We start from the raw sequence: 16,332 nt of genomic DNA on the forward strand, positions 1-16,332 counted from the left end.
GTTAGCATCATTAATAACTTCTGGTGTAATTCGTGATGTGTGTTTCTGGAATCATCACCTGAACCTCTGAGAATAAAAGCTGCAATGGGAAGTGAGGCAAGAGCACAGGAATAGCATTCCCAGCAGTTTAAGTGCAATCCCTGTGTGTGTTTTTCAGCTGCCTTCACCATGATTGGCACTTCCAGCCATTTGTCAGACAAGTGCTCCCAGTTTGCCATTCCCTCGCTGTGCCACTACGCCTTCCCCTACTGCGACGAGACCTCCTCGGCCCCAAAGCCTCGGGATCTGTGCCGGGATGAGTGTGAGATCCTGGAAAACGTCCTGTGCCAGACAGAGTATATTTTTGCAAGATCCAACCCCATGATTCTGATGAGGTTAAAGCTGCCCAACTGCGAAGATCTTCCCCAGCCAGACAGCCCCGAAGCTGTCAATTGTATCCGGATTGGCATTCCAATGGCAGATCCCATCAATAAAAGTAAGTGAAAAATGTCTAGTTTTCCATGGAAATATAACCTAAAGAACTAGCGGTATAAAAATAAATATATAATATTATTATGTATTTTATAACAATCATATTTTATATTGTATAATTATTATATATAATTATATATTTTATAATGTAATCTATAGCATATAACATATAATATATAAATAGAAATATATAATATAAGTAAAATACTGCTGGGTAAAGATTGGCTGTGAGGGTTTGTGCATCCAGGCTGGAGCTGATGCATCCAAGTTGGAGCTGGTGCTGGGCTTTGCCAGCTCCCAGGTGCTGTCCTCTCTTAATTCCCAACTCCAGCACTTCTCTGCCAGCTAGTCCAGGGTGTAGGAATTTGGAAAGACTTCTTCAGGTAATTTCTAATTAATATGAAATTTTTCTAATTAATATAAAGTAGGAAACCCTGAAGTGTAAGCATTTGCATGCTGAGGAACGTGGGTGGCTTCATCCTCCCTGCCCTCCCACTGCAGCCCTTGCTTGTTGAGAGGAATGGTTGTAGGGGCTGGATCCATGGCTGTCCCTGCCTAAGCCAGCCTAATTTTAGGCACTGGCTGAGCTCACTCTTTGATCAGGCTGGGCTGCAGCCTGTTCACAACCCTTACACATCTGAATAGTCAAATATAAAACATGGCTCCCACAAATTCTCCACCTTCCTATGAAAATAATGGCTGCAATTCAGGTTCCCACTGTAGTTTTTATTTCTTTTGTGTATCTTATATTAAAAACGCTCGGCATAAGCTGTTTTCATTACAGAAGCATAAGCTTTAAATCCTCCCAGGAATGTGAATGCAAAGCAGGCCCTGCATTAGAGCCGCAGCAAATTGGGAGCCCGTGTTCCCAAACTGGCTTTTCCCGGCCCTGGGCCAGCAGCAGTTTGCTGAGGGATGCTGGCAGCTCATCCCCCCGTGTGCTGCATCCATCTGCCTTTCTAACACTGTTGGGTTTCTGTGACCAGGTTTTGGTAGCATGGGGGCTACCAAAGCAGCTTCTCTTTTCTCTGAGAAGCTGCTGGAAGATTCCTCCATGTCCTGCAGAGCCAATGCCGGCGGCTCCAGGACGGACCCACCGCTGGCCAAGGCTGAGCCCAGCAGGAATGACAGCAATGCCTCTGGGATAACATAGCTAAGAAGGAAAAAAGTTGTGAGGCAGATGAAGATTGCAGCCAGAGAAGAGCAGAGTGAGAACATGTGACCAACAGTGCAGACACCCAGGGGCCAGTGAGAGGCCCCTGCTGGAGCATGGTCCTAGCAGGGACCTGTGACCCATGGGGAGAGGAGCCCATGCTGGAGCAGGTTTTCCTGGTAGGACCTGTGGCCCTGTGGGGGACCCACACTGGAGCAGCCTGTGCCTGAAGGACTGACCCCATGGAGAAGTGACCCACACTGCAGCAGTCTAGGGAGAACTGTTACCCATGGGATAGACTCACACTGGAGAAATTAGGGAAGGACTGTCTCCCGTGGGAGAGACCTCACAGGGAGCAGGGGAAGGACTCCAACTCCTCTCCCTGAGCAGCAGCAGAAAAAAGAAGTGACTGTGATCCCCATTCCCATCTCCCTGCACCACTGCGGGGGAGGAGCTAGAAGCATGGAAGGGTGGAGGAAGGTGTTTTTAAGGTTTATTTTACTTCTCATTATCCTGCTCTGATCCTGTTAGTAATAAATTTAATTAATATCCCCCCTTTGAGTCTGTTTTGCCCATGATGGTGATCAATGAGTGATCTCTCCCTGTCCTTAACTCATGAATCCTTTGTTGTATTTTCTCTCCTCTGTCCAGTTGCAGAGGGGAGCGAGAGAGTGGCTTTAGGGAGTCAACCCACCACAGCCACCAACCATTGCTTTGGCTTATTTTCCTTTCCAGACCACAAGTGCTACAACAGCACGGGGGTGGATTACCGGGGCACGGTGAGCGTGACGCGCTCGGGGCGGCAGTGCCAGCCCTGGAACTCGCAGTACCCCCACACCCACACCTTCACCGCCGTCAGGTACCCCGAGCTCAACGGGGGCCACTCCTACTGCCGCAACCCCGGCAACCAGAAGGACGCCCCGTGGTGCTTCACCCTGGATGAGAACTTTAAGTCCGAGCTCTGTGACGTCCCGGCATGTGGTAAGTGCTGACCTGTTTTATGTTTCATTTCGGGACAGAAAGGGCAATGGTTTTCATAGAATTTTCATAGAATATTCTAAGTTGGAAGGGACCCACAAGGATCAAGCCCAGCTCCTGTGTGAGTGGCCCATATGGGGATCAAACCCCTGACCCGGGTGTTATTGGCACCATGCTCTAAACAACTGAGCCAGCCTCAGGGTCATGTCCTGCCAAATGGGAGGTCAGGGAGATGTGCACAAAGTGTCTTTTTTGAACCCATGAGAAAAGAGGTGTAGGCAAGGCTGACTGCAGTGTTTGTAATTGAAGGCACAACATCCCTGCTCCAAGGAGACCTTTGAGCACTTATTGCTCCTGCAGCTGATAAAGTGGTGCCATGAAAATAATTTCCCAGGGAATACCTGCACATTGGCAGCCCAAGTGTCCCTGACTTTCCAGGTTGCTGTTGCAATCAATGCAACTCCTTAGCCCAAATTAAGTCATAGAATCAAAGAATCCTTTAGGTTAGAAAAACCCTCTAAAGACATCGAGTCCAACCATTCCCAGCACTGCCAAGGCCACCACTAACCCATGTCTCCAAGTGCCACATTCACACAGCTTTTAAATCCCTCCAGAGGTGAGGACTCCAACCTGACCCTCCCCTGGCACACCTTGAGGCTATTTCCTCTCACCCTGTCCCTTGTTCCCTGGGAGCAGAGCTTGGCCCCCACCTGGCTCCACCCTCCTGTCAGGGAGCTGCAGAGAGCCAAAAGGTCCCCCCTGAGCCTCCTTTTCTCCAGTCTGAGCCCCCCCAGCTCCCTCAGCCGCTCCTGGTGCTCCAGACCCTTCCCCTTCCCTTCTCTGGACACTTTCCAGCCCCTCAATGTCTTCTTGTGCTGAGGGGCCCAAAAATGAGGAGAGGGTTCGAGATGCATGTGATCCAGCCCAGACTGTCTGCCTCTCCCCTGATCTCCTCTTTCAGTAAGAACATAATTTAGATCCCATTTTGGCATTGATTCCCATCTTTTCATTAATTGGAAAAGACTTTGGAACAGGCTCAGAACATGTCTCACTGCAGGAATGTTCATAACCATAACCAGAAAACATTTAATTTGGTTCTGGCTATAGAGCAGTAACATCAAAGGTATCTCCTTTCCAAGGGGAAAGAGAATATTACTGTGACAATTTGTAGGCAACATAAAATTTTGTGTGAAACTTTTTACTCTGAGTTTCCATAACATTTCTGGATACATTTCTGGCATGTCCATGGAAATATGTGTTTTTTTCTTGGCATGTCATCAATATTGTTATTTTTACATGCAGATAAAACAATTAGGAACCATTTGTTTAGGTCTTCCATCCACTTCCCCCAGGTCTCTGAAAAGCAGACTCAAATGAGATCTGAATCTTCAATTTTTGTTCGTTTTGCAAAATCAAAATGCAGGTAGGGCAGTTCTGTAAACACGAACTTAAAATACAGCTTAGAGGGCCTGGCAAGATCACCTCTATTTTTCAAACAAGGTCTGAGCTGTGTTGGCAGTGCTGGTTTAACAGTTGGACTCGGTAATCTCTGAGGGCTTTTCCAATCTCAACAATTCTGTGATTCTGCTTTTTGGTTTTAATTATCAAAACCTCTCACCACTGCCTTAACTGGTCCTCATTGTGCAGCTGTTATGTGGCTTTATTATTCCAAAGACAAACAGGGCTGTATCAGGTGAGTAGTAATTTAATTGTTAAATGCTAATCTGCATATTAAAACCAGAGTCCTGTGTGGGACTTGCGTTCTGCTGGCTTTGCACTGGCTGAAAGAGCCATTTCAGGCACATTTTAATCAGCATTGTACATTCTGCCTCACCAGGACATGCCTAGATGGGAAATGGATTTAATTAGGGTGGCTCCCAAGAAACCTATTAACCTAATGAGGCTTCACAGTGGGGGCTGCTACTTAATAAGAATAATAATTCCCTTTGACTGGAGTAGCCCAGGTGATGAACTGGTGCCCAGGTCTCTGCCTGCCTCGTGCTGCTGCTTTCTTTTCCTTTCTTCAACTGTATCCCACGAGCTGCCATAGATTTGTTTCATATAAGTTTGTCACCCTGATTATAGGGAGATGTGAAACACAGAGTAATTCGAGCATGAGGCTTAGCAAAGAAGGTTTTGAAGGAGGGGGGAAGGGCAGTGATTGTGTGTCTGTGCTGGAGAGCAGCAGCTGCCAAAGAAACCCACAGTGGATCCACGCTGGACTTCCACTGGAGATGGAATGAGAGCACACTGGGCACAGGGAGAAGGTCATGGGGTCATTAGTCCTCTCCTGTTTCCCAAATGCTGTAGAAATACTTGGTCTACCTCTTCTCTTAATTAAAAAACAGATGGCACAACTTAATCTAAAAAGAAGGGTCCAGGAGGAGTGCGGGAGGAGCAGGACAGTTGGAGCCTGTGAGAAGAGAGGGGGAAGAGGGCTTATGCAAAGTGACATCCAGAACCATTTGAACTTTGCCTCTGTCACAATTTGAGTCAAGCCCAAGCTTCAGATCAAGTTTGTGTTTAATTAAGTGCATAAAAGATATCTGTGTGGGCCGCTGAGCACTTGGACAAATCCACCCTGGAAAACACCAACAAACAAACTGGAATGACCCTGTAGAATAACAAAACATTCCCCATCGTGTCAGAATCCACTCAGCCTGATGCTGCCACAGGCATTCCCCATCTCCCTCATAAACAACCAGGCTACAGCCACCAGTCCTGCAGCTCAGGGGATCCTCCAAGTTCCCTGGTGTGTTAATCCGTGTGTAATGATACCCTAAGCCTTAGGAATGCTCCTGGGAAGCAGCAGGGCAGGGCAGGCGTCAGCAGAGCGGGCGGTGGAAGGTCTGTCCTTGTCAGCACCAGCGGGTGCTGTGTGGGCTCCTTCCCAAAGCCTCTCCCCTCCTTCCCTCTGAGCAACATTCCCTGGGAAGCCAGAGCCAGTAGTGCCTGATGTCTTGGGCAGTGGCAGAAGGGGGGTTCATGTTTCTAAAATTAGTCACTGGGAAGAGACCTGAGTGCAGAGGGAACAAATATTATGTGGAGCATTCACACTATGTCAAATCAACCGGCTTCCCAACCTCTTCCAGATCCTTCTCCTTTATCCCTGCTCTTGCTTTCCTTTCACCTCACATTGCTGTGTCCTTTGTGCCAGTTTTTGCCACTCTGCTCAGCTGACACTCAGTATAGAGTTGGTAGAGGGGTGGGTTTTCCCATTAGCCTGTTAATCCTATTAAGACCAAGTCCTCGGGAAGATTTATTTTAGGATTACACTACAGCTTTTGTCTGTGTTTGGACTTTTTGAACCCCTTTCCTGACTTCCTGGGGTAAACCCCAGGACTGTTCTCTCTATTTCTTGCCATTTCTGTGCATTTCCTCCCACTTCCCGTGTGATCTCCCTTTCTTCTGCTCTGGAGTCCCTTATTGTTCTGCTTCTGCACCTAAAACTAACTAGGAAATCAGTTTTAAGCTGCACATGCTATTTGTTCTGGTGCCCTGGGTGGCCACAGAAATGCTGGGAGATGTTGAGAACAGGAGGCTGGAAATACATAGGGGGATAAAACTATCCTTTTTTAATGGGTCCCCACATTTTTATTGGATTAAGGAAACTATAGCACCAAAACCTAATATACGTATTAAAATTAGGAGTCTGCAATCCAACCAGAGGTTTTTTTTAGAATTATAGAATGGCCTGAGTTGGAAGGGACCTTAGAGATCATCTAGTTCCAACCCCCTGCCATGGGTAGGGTCACCTTCCACAAGGTTCTTCCATAAACTACTTTAGGAATTAACTTTTCTGTAGATCTGTGTTAGGCCAAGACTCCGTTTTCACCCCAAGCAATGGCCATCTCACTTCATTCAGTTGCTTCCTGACCATCAGAAGGTTTGACCAGGCAGGCTGCTGGGAAATTGTTCTAGGTCATTTTGGATCCTTACAGAAATGTTACTCCACCAAATTATTTTTTCTCTTAATATTAAGGAAATAAAACAGCATTCAAGGTGAATTGCAGTAAAATAAACTGGATGTTTTATTCTTTTGAACACTTGAGCCAGGGATGTATTTGACTCTGTGGGGTGTTTCAGCTGTTGTTGGTTTGGTTGGTTTTTTTTTCTGAAACAGATTATAAGGATTCCAAGGAAAAGAATAAAATGGAGATCCTGTATATCCTGGTGCCAAGTGTCACCATCCCCCTGGCCATAGCCTTGCTCTTCTTCTTCATCTGCATCTGTCGCAACAACCAGAAGTCGTCGTCCCCTCCGGTGCAGAGGCAGCCGAAACACGTCCGAGGGCAGAACGTGGAGATGTCCATGCTCAACGCCTACAAACCAAAGGTAATCCCACATTCCTGCTGTCTGGACAGGCAGGGAGGGAAATGCTTCCAAAAACTTGGGGCTGAAATGCTGAGCTGGTTTCCAACTTGTGATTTCTGTGATTTTTGTAAGGGCTTTTCTCAGCAGCAGCATAGCAAGTATGGGCCGTGGAGCCAATTCCTATGATATTCTTGTTATAGGAATATAATTCCTGATATAAATCCTATGCTAAATTCCTATAATAAATTAATATATTTATATTATTTATTATTTATATAATTTATATATGTCCTATAATTTATATAATTTCTATTCCTATATTACTTATAGTCCTATAACTTATATAATTCCTATATTTATTCAATTATTATTTATATTTAATTTATTAGTTATTATTTAATTTTTATTTATCGTTCTTAATTATTATATATTTTATTAATTTGTATACTTTATAAAACTCCTACATTAAATTCCTATAATTCCTATATTAAATTCCTGTAATTTGTCCTCATCTGGACAAATAGGAGCTGGAGGGTTTTTTGTGATAAAGCAAGCAACCCTTTCCTGAAGCATCTCTAAAATGCCTCATTTAAGTTGGAGAGCAGTGCTGATCAAGACGTGGCTCAGCATTTCCTCTAGAGAGTATTTTCACGGGTCTGCTGCATCCATGTGTCGTCTTTCACTCAGCTGAAATCCCTTTGGAAAGACTTGTTCCTTGTTTTTTCAGGCTTTCATTCTCTTAGTTAAAAAGATAAATGACCAAACCAGCTCAAAGCTCTGCCTGCAGCTCTGGCCAACGTGGCTCTTGCTGCTGGTGTTTGGCTTCACTTTAGTCCCAGGTTCAGGAAGAATTTTTTCAAATCATTTCAGATTTAAGCCTGATTAACCTCGTGCTCCTTGTTTAGTGGCAGGATGTGCAAACCTGTGTCACCCTCTCAGGGCTGTAATTGCCTCCTGCCATCTACAGGCAGAATAATGCCCTCGGAGTGTATTCCCCTTGTTTTTCTCACCGTGCCAAGTCTCTTGGATTGGCTGATCCATGTGAGTCCTTCCAACTCAGGATATTCTATGGCTCTTCAAGAACTTGATGAACTTTGTTCTTTCAGAGTGAAAAATCTATATTTACAATTAATTAGAATAGAAACTGTGCAGGCTGTGGTGTCTGAAACAGTCAGGCATTATTTTTGATAGAGAATGACAAAGCAAAATTAATTCCAATTCGGATTTTATTGAGTTTCGGCAGTGTGAACTCTGACCTTTAAATATTGCTAGAGTTGGTTTTTCTTCAGCAGTTCTAATAATTCAGCATCAGGAAAGGTTACACTTAGAATTACGGAATGGTTTGGGTTGGAAGGGACTTACAAGCTCATGTCGTTCCAGCTCATGTCGTTCCACTAGACCACGTTGCTCCAAGCCCTGTCCAAATTTGGTGTTATATTTTAGCTCCTCAGTGTCCCCCACATACCAGCCCAGTGAATTTATCCTCATTTTCCTTCAAAGTTCTTAATCTCAACTGTTGTGTATAGCTTGGAGTAGCTTTATATAAAAATGTTGGTAATAACACAAAAAAACCCCATTTCATAAGTGTCAAAACTACATCTTGCACCCAACCTCCATGGAATATCTTGTTAAATTTGGATTTGCTTCTTGCTCCCTTTTCTAGTAGATATTTTGGAGACAATCCTGGTTAAATTAAAGATAATGGGAATATCAGCATGATTTTAATGAGGTCATAATTCCCACCCATCCTGCTGACAAACACAAAATGGGAAAACAACTTGCCTGGAAATGTTTGCAAATATATAGACCATTTGTTTTTTTATTTTTAAGTCATGTGCTGCAAAAGTTTTCCATCGTATTTATGCTAATTCTGGATTTTCCCACTGAGAAACCCAGCTCTCCCTGTCTCCAATGTTTTGATTGCCTTTCAAACAATATTTTAAAATAAAGGAAGTGGAATCTTATTTTTAAATAATATAGCCAGTATTAATGTCAACTTTGGGGCAAAACACACTTAGGCTTCGAGCTCCAACTGAGGGAGATGTTTCCTTGGATAAATGGAAATGTTAGCATTTCCTCCAGTTAGAAGGGATTTTAATTGCCTTCAAAAAATATAATAAATTAGGGTTCTCTTGTCATCCAGCTAATGAAGAGGGGGAGGGGTTGGGCTTTCCTCTCCCTGCTCCCCCTTTCCTTTGGCCTCCCGCCTCCTCTGTATTTTACACTTCCCTACATTTTAGACACCCATGGATGACAAATACTTGTCAAACAAAAACTGAGCAGATTTATAATCACTCCACTTGAAATGAGCCCTTCCTGCCAAAACTTTATGACTTCATTTTCTTCCCTAGTTTTCCACTCTGTTGGTTCAAACAGACGAACCCAGGCTCAGGTCAGACAGAGGTCATTTCACTTTCATTACTAAAATATAATTTACAATATACCAGACCTAAACAAGTTTTAGCCTAAAGGATTTGTGTAATATAAACCATCTGTTCCTCAACAATATAGCTAATTTCCTGCCATCAACGTACAGTCTACTGACTGACTGCTTAAATGGCTTTATTATTATTATTATCATTATCATTATTATTATTATTATTATTAATGTAGAATTTGTCTAAAAGTCATAAGTGATCACTGTAATTTGAATTAATTTATGCTAAAATGTCAGTTTTCTGTGATTATTTTAAATGCCAGTTCTCTCCCATTTTGCCACTGTAAAGCTGCTGTTATATGATTTCAGGAACGCAGATGCCAATGTTTACACTGATTTACAAACCCCAATTTAGATCCCAAACTCATTAGCCTTAAATTACTACCTGTGGCTTTACTGAGGACCCTAAAGAGTGGGTTTGGGTTTGGGTGTTACAAGTACAAGTGGAAGTTTATGTCTGAGAATAACACAGCTTCTTTATGGCCTGAGAGTGAATATCTGCAAACAGAATAACAACGGTGTTTAGAAGTTTGCCTTTCTTTTTTGATCACTCTCTCAGTTTTCCAGGTGACTCTGTCCTCCATGTTTCAGGATGGAACATTCGGTCAGGTCTGTGCTGTACCTGGGAGGGTTAATAGCAAAGTCAAGGGAGAATTGGCTACAAGGACATAGTATAAAAAAAACCAGTTTTTTTTTCCACTAAAACTTTAGGCTCTAGCCCAGAAAACACTTGAGCATGGATCTCTTAAAGTATGGGAATTGCCTCAATTCCTGAAATTAGTCACATTCAATTTGAAGTACAGGAATGCCCAAGGCCAAGTATATAAATGCCAGTGCTGAAACACTGATGGATCCTGCATATATTTGCATCTAATACTTACTTCTTGTACCTGATCCTGTGGAGAGGGTAAGAAGGAAACCTCAATTACTTTTTGGAGCACAGTGCACCGAGGTGAGGTGGTACTTTCCTGATGCTGGGATCCTTGTGTCCCTCAGGCTGTGCCTGGCCCAGGGCTGATGCTGTTGCCCTGACATCTCACAAGGCCAAGCAGGAACATTGCCAAAAGGGTTTGTGGACCAAGGAGCTCCTGTGTTTGCTTAGCTTCCAGGCATCTGCACAAAGAGATATTTTACTGAAAAATGTGTTTCCAGTCCTGTTTTCCTGATGTGTTCCTGCTGTGGTTTCTTTACCAGAGCAAAGCCAAGGAGCTGCCTCTCTCAGCCGTTCGCTTCATGGAAGAACTGGGTGAATGTGCCTTTGGGAAGATCTACAAGGGACACCTCTACCTTCCCGGCATGGACCACGCTCAGCTCGTGGCCATCAAGACCCTCAAGGACTTTAACAACCCTCAGCAGTGGGCAGAGTTCCAGCAGGAGGCCTCCCTGATGGCCGAGCTGCACCACCCCAACATCGTGTGCCTGCTGGGCGTGGTGACGCAGGAGCAGCCCGTGTGCCTGCTCTTCGAGTACATGAACCAGGGCGACCTCCACGAGTTCCTCATCATGCGCTCGCCCCACTCCGATGTCGGATGCAGCAGCGACGAGGACGGGACCGTGAAATCCAGCCTGGACCACGGGGACTTCCTGCACATCGCGGTGCAGATCGCGGCAGGCATGGAGTACCTGGCCAGCCACTTCTTCGTCCACAAGGACCTCGCCGCTCGCAACATTCTGATTGGAGAGCAGCTCCACGTGAAGATTTCCGACCTGGGGCTCTCCAGGGAAATCTACTCGGCAGATTATTACAGAGTGCAGAACAAGTCCCTCCTGCCCATCCGCTGGATGCCTCCGGAGGCCATCATGTACGGCAAGTTCTCCTCTGACTCGGATATTTGGTCCTTCGGAGTGGTTTTGTGGGAAATATTCAGCTTTGGGCTTCAGCCTTACTACGGGTTTAGTAACCAGGAGGTCATAGAGATGATCAGGAAGAGGCAGCTGCTGCCGTGCTCCGAGGACTGTCCCCCCAGGATGTACAGCCTGATGACGGAATGCTGGCACGACCTGCCGTCCCGGCGGCCGCGCTTCAAGGAGATCCACGCCCGGCTGCGCTCCTGGGAGGGGCTCTCCAGCCACACGAGCTCCACCACCCCCTCCGGTGGGAATGCCACCACCCAAACGACTTCCCTGAGCGCCAGCCCCGTCAGCAACCTCAGCAACTCCAGGTACCCCAACTACATGTTCCCAGCCCAGGGGATACCTCAAGGCCAAATCGCCGGGTTCATCGGCCCGCCGTTACCTCAGAACCAGCGGTACATCCCCATCAACGGATACCCCATCCCACCGGGATATGCTGCTTTCCCAGCCGCCCACTACCCCCCACAGGGCCCTCCCAGGGTGATCCAGCACTGTCCTCCTCCCAAGAGCCGCTCTCCCAGCAGCGCCAGTGGATCCACCAGCACAGGGCACGTCACCAGTTTGCCGTCGTCGGGATCCAACCAGGAAGCAAATATCCCTTTGCTATCCCACATGGCAATTCCTAATCATCCAGGGGGGATCGGGATTACAGTCTTTGGAAACAAAACTCAAAAACCATATAAAATTGACTCCAAGCAGTCTTCCCTGTTGGGAGACTCCAGCATCCATGGACCCAATGAATCCATGATTTCGGCAGAGTTGTAAATAAACGGGGCCTTTGTAAATAGAACTATTTACAGCACAAACTAGAAAGTCGTAGAAAAGATTTATATGCAAATATTTTATTACAGATTCCTCTGGTTGTTGAACAGACATTGCAGGAAGTATCTTCTGTGAAGTTTCACTGCTTGACAGGATGGGCAGAAACAACCAGGGACAGATCCTTGTGGTGGGAATACTCAGCCTTGGCAGCGGACGCGTCGTTTCTCCGAGTGCCACCGACAATTCAAAGAGGGGAAGGGGGAATTTTGTTTTTTTCTTTAAATAAAAACATTTTATTATACACTTTTTCACAGCTTTTTAAACCTCCAGTGTGGTTTAAATCACAGAAACTTTTTTTATACTGAAAACATATTTTAATATTTGTCTCTTTTTTTAAGGGATGCAAAGATTTGGAGATCCACTGGGTGTGCAATTTCAGTGCCAATGGGTGGTAAAATATTTGTAAATGTTGCAGTCGAGGATTATGTTTCAAATATGTGATCTGAGAGCTGAATAAATCACTTCAGGTAGGATTTTGGTCCTTCATTAAGTTGGGAGTCTGAGCTCAGATTCAGACCAAAAACCGTCATTTCTCTGACAGCACAAATGCTCGAGTTATCAACTTGCAGCCTACAAAACTCATCTGCTGCTGGCTGCCAAAGACAGATGGAGTTCTAAGGAATTGCCTTAAAGGAAGTGAAGTTAAAGGGTTTTAATTTCAGAACCTGAATCAACTTCTTCAAAAATAACATTTCATAACCTAATCATTCACGCAGAAATTTTATCTCCTTTTGTTGCTATGCAACTGTGTAATGGAAAAGCTCCCAACCCCAATTTTATAGATGACAATCAGTTTTCCCTGGAATATTTATTGTGTCATTTCAGTGACTCTGACTCCAGTAACCCTGGAAAAAAAGGGAGACTCACATTCCATCAGGCAGCAAATCCATCGATAGCAATTGTGTCTAATAATGTGAATTAGTGTTGACTTTCCACTTAGAAATACATCAGTTGTGTAATTGCTAAAAACCCATTCAGGTACAACCAATCCAGATTCTTCATTTGAAACCACTTTAATGAGTTACACACGTGCTGTGTACGGTACAGTTTTCCACAGACTCTTTTTTTGTACTGAATAGTATTTTTATTGTACACGAAAACAATCTTTTGCTCAGTTGACAATGTTGTATAATATGACTTTGTTTTTATCTTTTTGCACAAGAGTGTGAGGATGTTTTGTACAGCAGAAGTGAAAATACATCTCTGCATTTTATATCTTGGTCTGTTTCTTTTTATTTTTAACCTGATGTAGATGTTCTTGAAATATATTCTGGTGATATTCAGCCACTACCTTATACAAATATCTTTCTTTGTTTTCACTGCATGCTTTTAATCACTGTATTACTTGATGATTGATTTATTAATTATGGGCATTTCAATTAGGCAAGCATGAAAATGTAATAACAAAGGCTATTTTATAATTAAGATATGTGCATTTTTGTATTTCACATGCCAGAGATATTAAACACTGATTATTTTATGCTGCTGTTTATTAAAACATTGTTTTACCATAAACATACCGGTATTTCCTCCATCTTGGGGTAAGGTACTTGAAATGTTTTGTGTTCATCAGGGAGTAACAGGTTAAGAACAGTAGGTAATTGTGTAGTAAGGACTTTGGTGTCTTCTGAGGTATTTTATGATCCTGAGGTATCAGCTTCATACAGGTTGAATTTACATCTGGATCAGTAATGGAAATATGTTACATGTCAGCTAAAATTTGGGTTTGACTGAAGATTCAGAAAAGGACAAGGGGGAATGGGTTCAAACTGAAAGGAAGTAGGTTTAGATTGGATATTAAGAAAAAATTCTTGGCTATGAGGGGGGGGAGGCCCTGGCACAGGTTGCCCAGAGAAGCTGTGGCTGCCCCATCCATGGAAGTGTCCAAGGCCAGGTTGGACGGGGCTTGGAGCAACCTGGCATAGTGGAAGGTGTCCCTGCCTGTGGCGGGGGGTGGAACTGGATGAGCTTTAAGGTTCCTCTCAACCCAACCCAGTCTGTGATTCCATGGCTGAAAAAGATGCTGAGATATCAAAGTACTGGCTCATCCCTGCCGAGGAACAGCCTTCACAGAGTGACTGAATGGAATGGAAGGATCACCCTCACCTGGTTCCCATGGGATTGACCTGTACCAGGTAAGCTTTGCTGTGTACTTCCATACTTGGCTTTAATGCCCCTGATGGGAAGGAATAACCTCATCCTTCATGGAGCAGCAGTGGGATCATAAAATAGTCCCTCACACGCTTTGTGGTTTTATGTTCAAACCCACTCACAGCTCAGTTTGGGGTTTTCCTTTATTTCAAAGTAACCTGGGTCCTTAATGTTAAAATATTTTTAGACTCACAGATGTGAACCAGCTCTGAACAACACACCTGCAAACTCCTGGAAAGACCTCTCCCTGCCCTGCCTTCTCTCTCCCAGCAGGCAAAATTTGGGAACTGTGAGGCTGAAATCACAGTCTGGCTCACACCTGATGCACAGGGAGCAACTGCTGACCCAGGAAGGAAGGAATTCATCAGAGAGTGAGGAATTAGAGGGGAAAATTTGAAAAATTGTTAGATGTGGAAAATAAATATTGCCAGAAATAAAGGAATCACTCCTCAGCTGGGAATGCAGGATGAAAGCTGGTTTTGTGGCAACTGAAGGAGGAGGGAATATTCCATATTTTAATACTACATACCAGGATCATCATCCCTTCTTCCTTCAAGGGGAGAGGACAGCCAAGGCTGTTGGAAATGCAACAGTCTTGGCTGGATTGAGAAGCTCTGGAGGACTGGAAATAAAGCTGGATAAACACTGTTTAGTGAACCTTCAGTCTGGAGAATCTCATCCCCTCCAGCTCAGTTATGTTTCTGCAAAAGAGAATAAATATTTGCTGATTTAAAGACCACAATGCAGAGCCTGAAATGGAGATTTGGATCCTTTGTTCCCACAAAGGAGTGATTAGGGTGGGTTTCTGCATTCTCTGGATTGAAAGCAGAAGGTAAAGCACAGATCTGCTTGTGCAGAAATTTGGGCTGGAAAACTCAGAAATCATCAGCATATGTTTATCCAGAGCTTGAGAAATTGTCCAGAGGGAATCTGTGATTTGCTTTGAATGAATCAGGTTATCCAGGAGGTTGGAAATACTCTGTTACATTTCCTTGTTCTGTAACCTGCATTCACCAGAAGAACCTTAAAATGTCCCCGTAACTCAAACCACTCCTGACAGTGAGGGAGGTGGGTTGAAAGCTCTCCAAGTACAAACACATGCTGTTCCCCATGGATCCAGTGCTCTGGAATGTGTGTGTACCTTCAACATCCATTGGTTCCAGTTACTGCTTATTCATCAGAAGGAATTTGGCTCGTTGGCAGGATTCACTTTGAGGTGCCTCCTCAAAGTGGGGTCATGTATCCAAAGTAGACCTGGTTTACAGTTTGGGTTGGGAGGACCTTAAAGCTCATCTCCTTCCACCCCCTGTCATGGGCAGAGACACCTTCCATTATCCCAGTTTGCTCCAAGCCCTGTCCAACCTGGCCTTGGACACTTCCAGGGATGGGGCAGCCACAGCTTCTCTGAGCACCCTCATAGGGAAGAATTCCTTCCCAATATCCCATCTAAATCTACCTTCTGGCAGTTTAAATCTCACTAAAGGCCAAGTTTTGGGGAAAAAATTCTCCTCGTGGTTCCTTATGTCTTGGCAGAAACCTGAGCTCCACAGGAGCCTTTGCATTGATTTTCATGGTGCCAGAGCCAGGCTTTGCACCTTCTGGAGAGTTTTTAGGAGTTTTAATGGACTTGATGAACCTCTGAACTTTCAGGCTGGACCTGTGAGGGATTTGGTGGTGCAGCACAAGATGGTTCTGGTGCATCCACAGTGTGTTATAAAACAGGTTCCCAAGACAGCGAAAAGAGACAATGCTGAAAAGAGACAGTTGCTCAAAAGAATATTTTTGTCCAAAAAGTACAGGCTTTTTTTGAAAAGTACTACATGAAAAAAAAATCAATTTTTCATTTGCAGAAAATAATTACAGCATCTTTCCTGTATGTTACGATATTTTAACGAGCATTTCTTTGTGAATTCATCATTCTGCAGTCAGGGAATGCAATGAGCAGCCCTTTAGCTGTTGCTGCTGCAGAACCTCTGTGGAAAAAACAGGCAACTGGGCTTCTCCCTGCTGCCCAATCCCTGGGCCTGGAACCTCTCAAAGATGTGATGGCTGTGGAATCCAAGAAGCAATTTTGCTCTTGCTGTGGGCTATCTTTTATAGGAGGAGTGAATATTGCCCCTGAGTGGGTCACTCTCCAGCCCATCATACTCCT

At 44.5% G+C, this 16,332-nt stretch overlaps 1 protein-coding gene across 3 annotated transcripts in view; it reads left to right on the forward strand.

Annotated features, from left to right (window-relative positions):
• The window catches only part of ROR1 (receptor tyrosine kinase like orphan receptor 1), a 146,972-nt gene extending 134,697 nt beyond the window's left edge, over nucleotides 1–12,275 (forward strand). For all 3 annotated transcript variants that reach the window (XM_051797920.1, XM_051797936.1, XM_051797927.1), the window contains exons 6-9: nucleotides 158–475; nucleotides 2,360–2,605; nucleotides 6,726–6,937; nucleotides 10,548–12,275. In XM_051797920.1, the coding sequence (XP_051653880.1) occupies nucleotides 158–475; nucleotides 2,360–2,605; nucleotides 6,726–6,937; nucleotides 10,548–11,972 (2,201 nt within the window). In that variant the 3' untranslated portion in view covers nucleotides 11,973–12,275. The remainder of the gene's footprint in view (nucleotides 1–157; nucleotides 476–2,359; nucleotides 2,606–6,725; nucleotides 6,938–10,547) is intronic.
• The last annotated feature ends 4,057 nt before the right edge of the window (nucleotides 12,276–16,332 follow it).

Source organism: Manacus candei, unplaced genomic scaffold, assembly GCF_025592945.1.
Source record: "Manacus candei isolate 608988 ecotype Guabito, Panama unplaced genomic scaffold, ASM2559294v1 h1tg000005l, whole genome shotgun sequence".
In the NCBI taxonomy this organism is placed as follows: Eukaryota; Metazoa; Chordata; class Aves; order Passeriformes; family Pipridae; genus Manacus; species Manacus candei.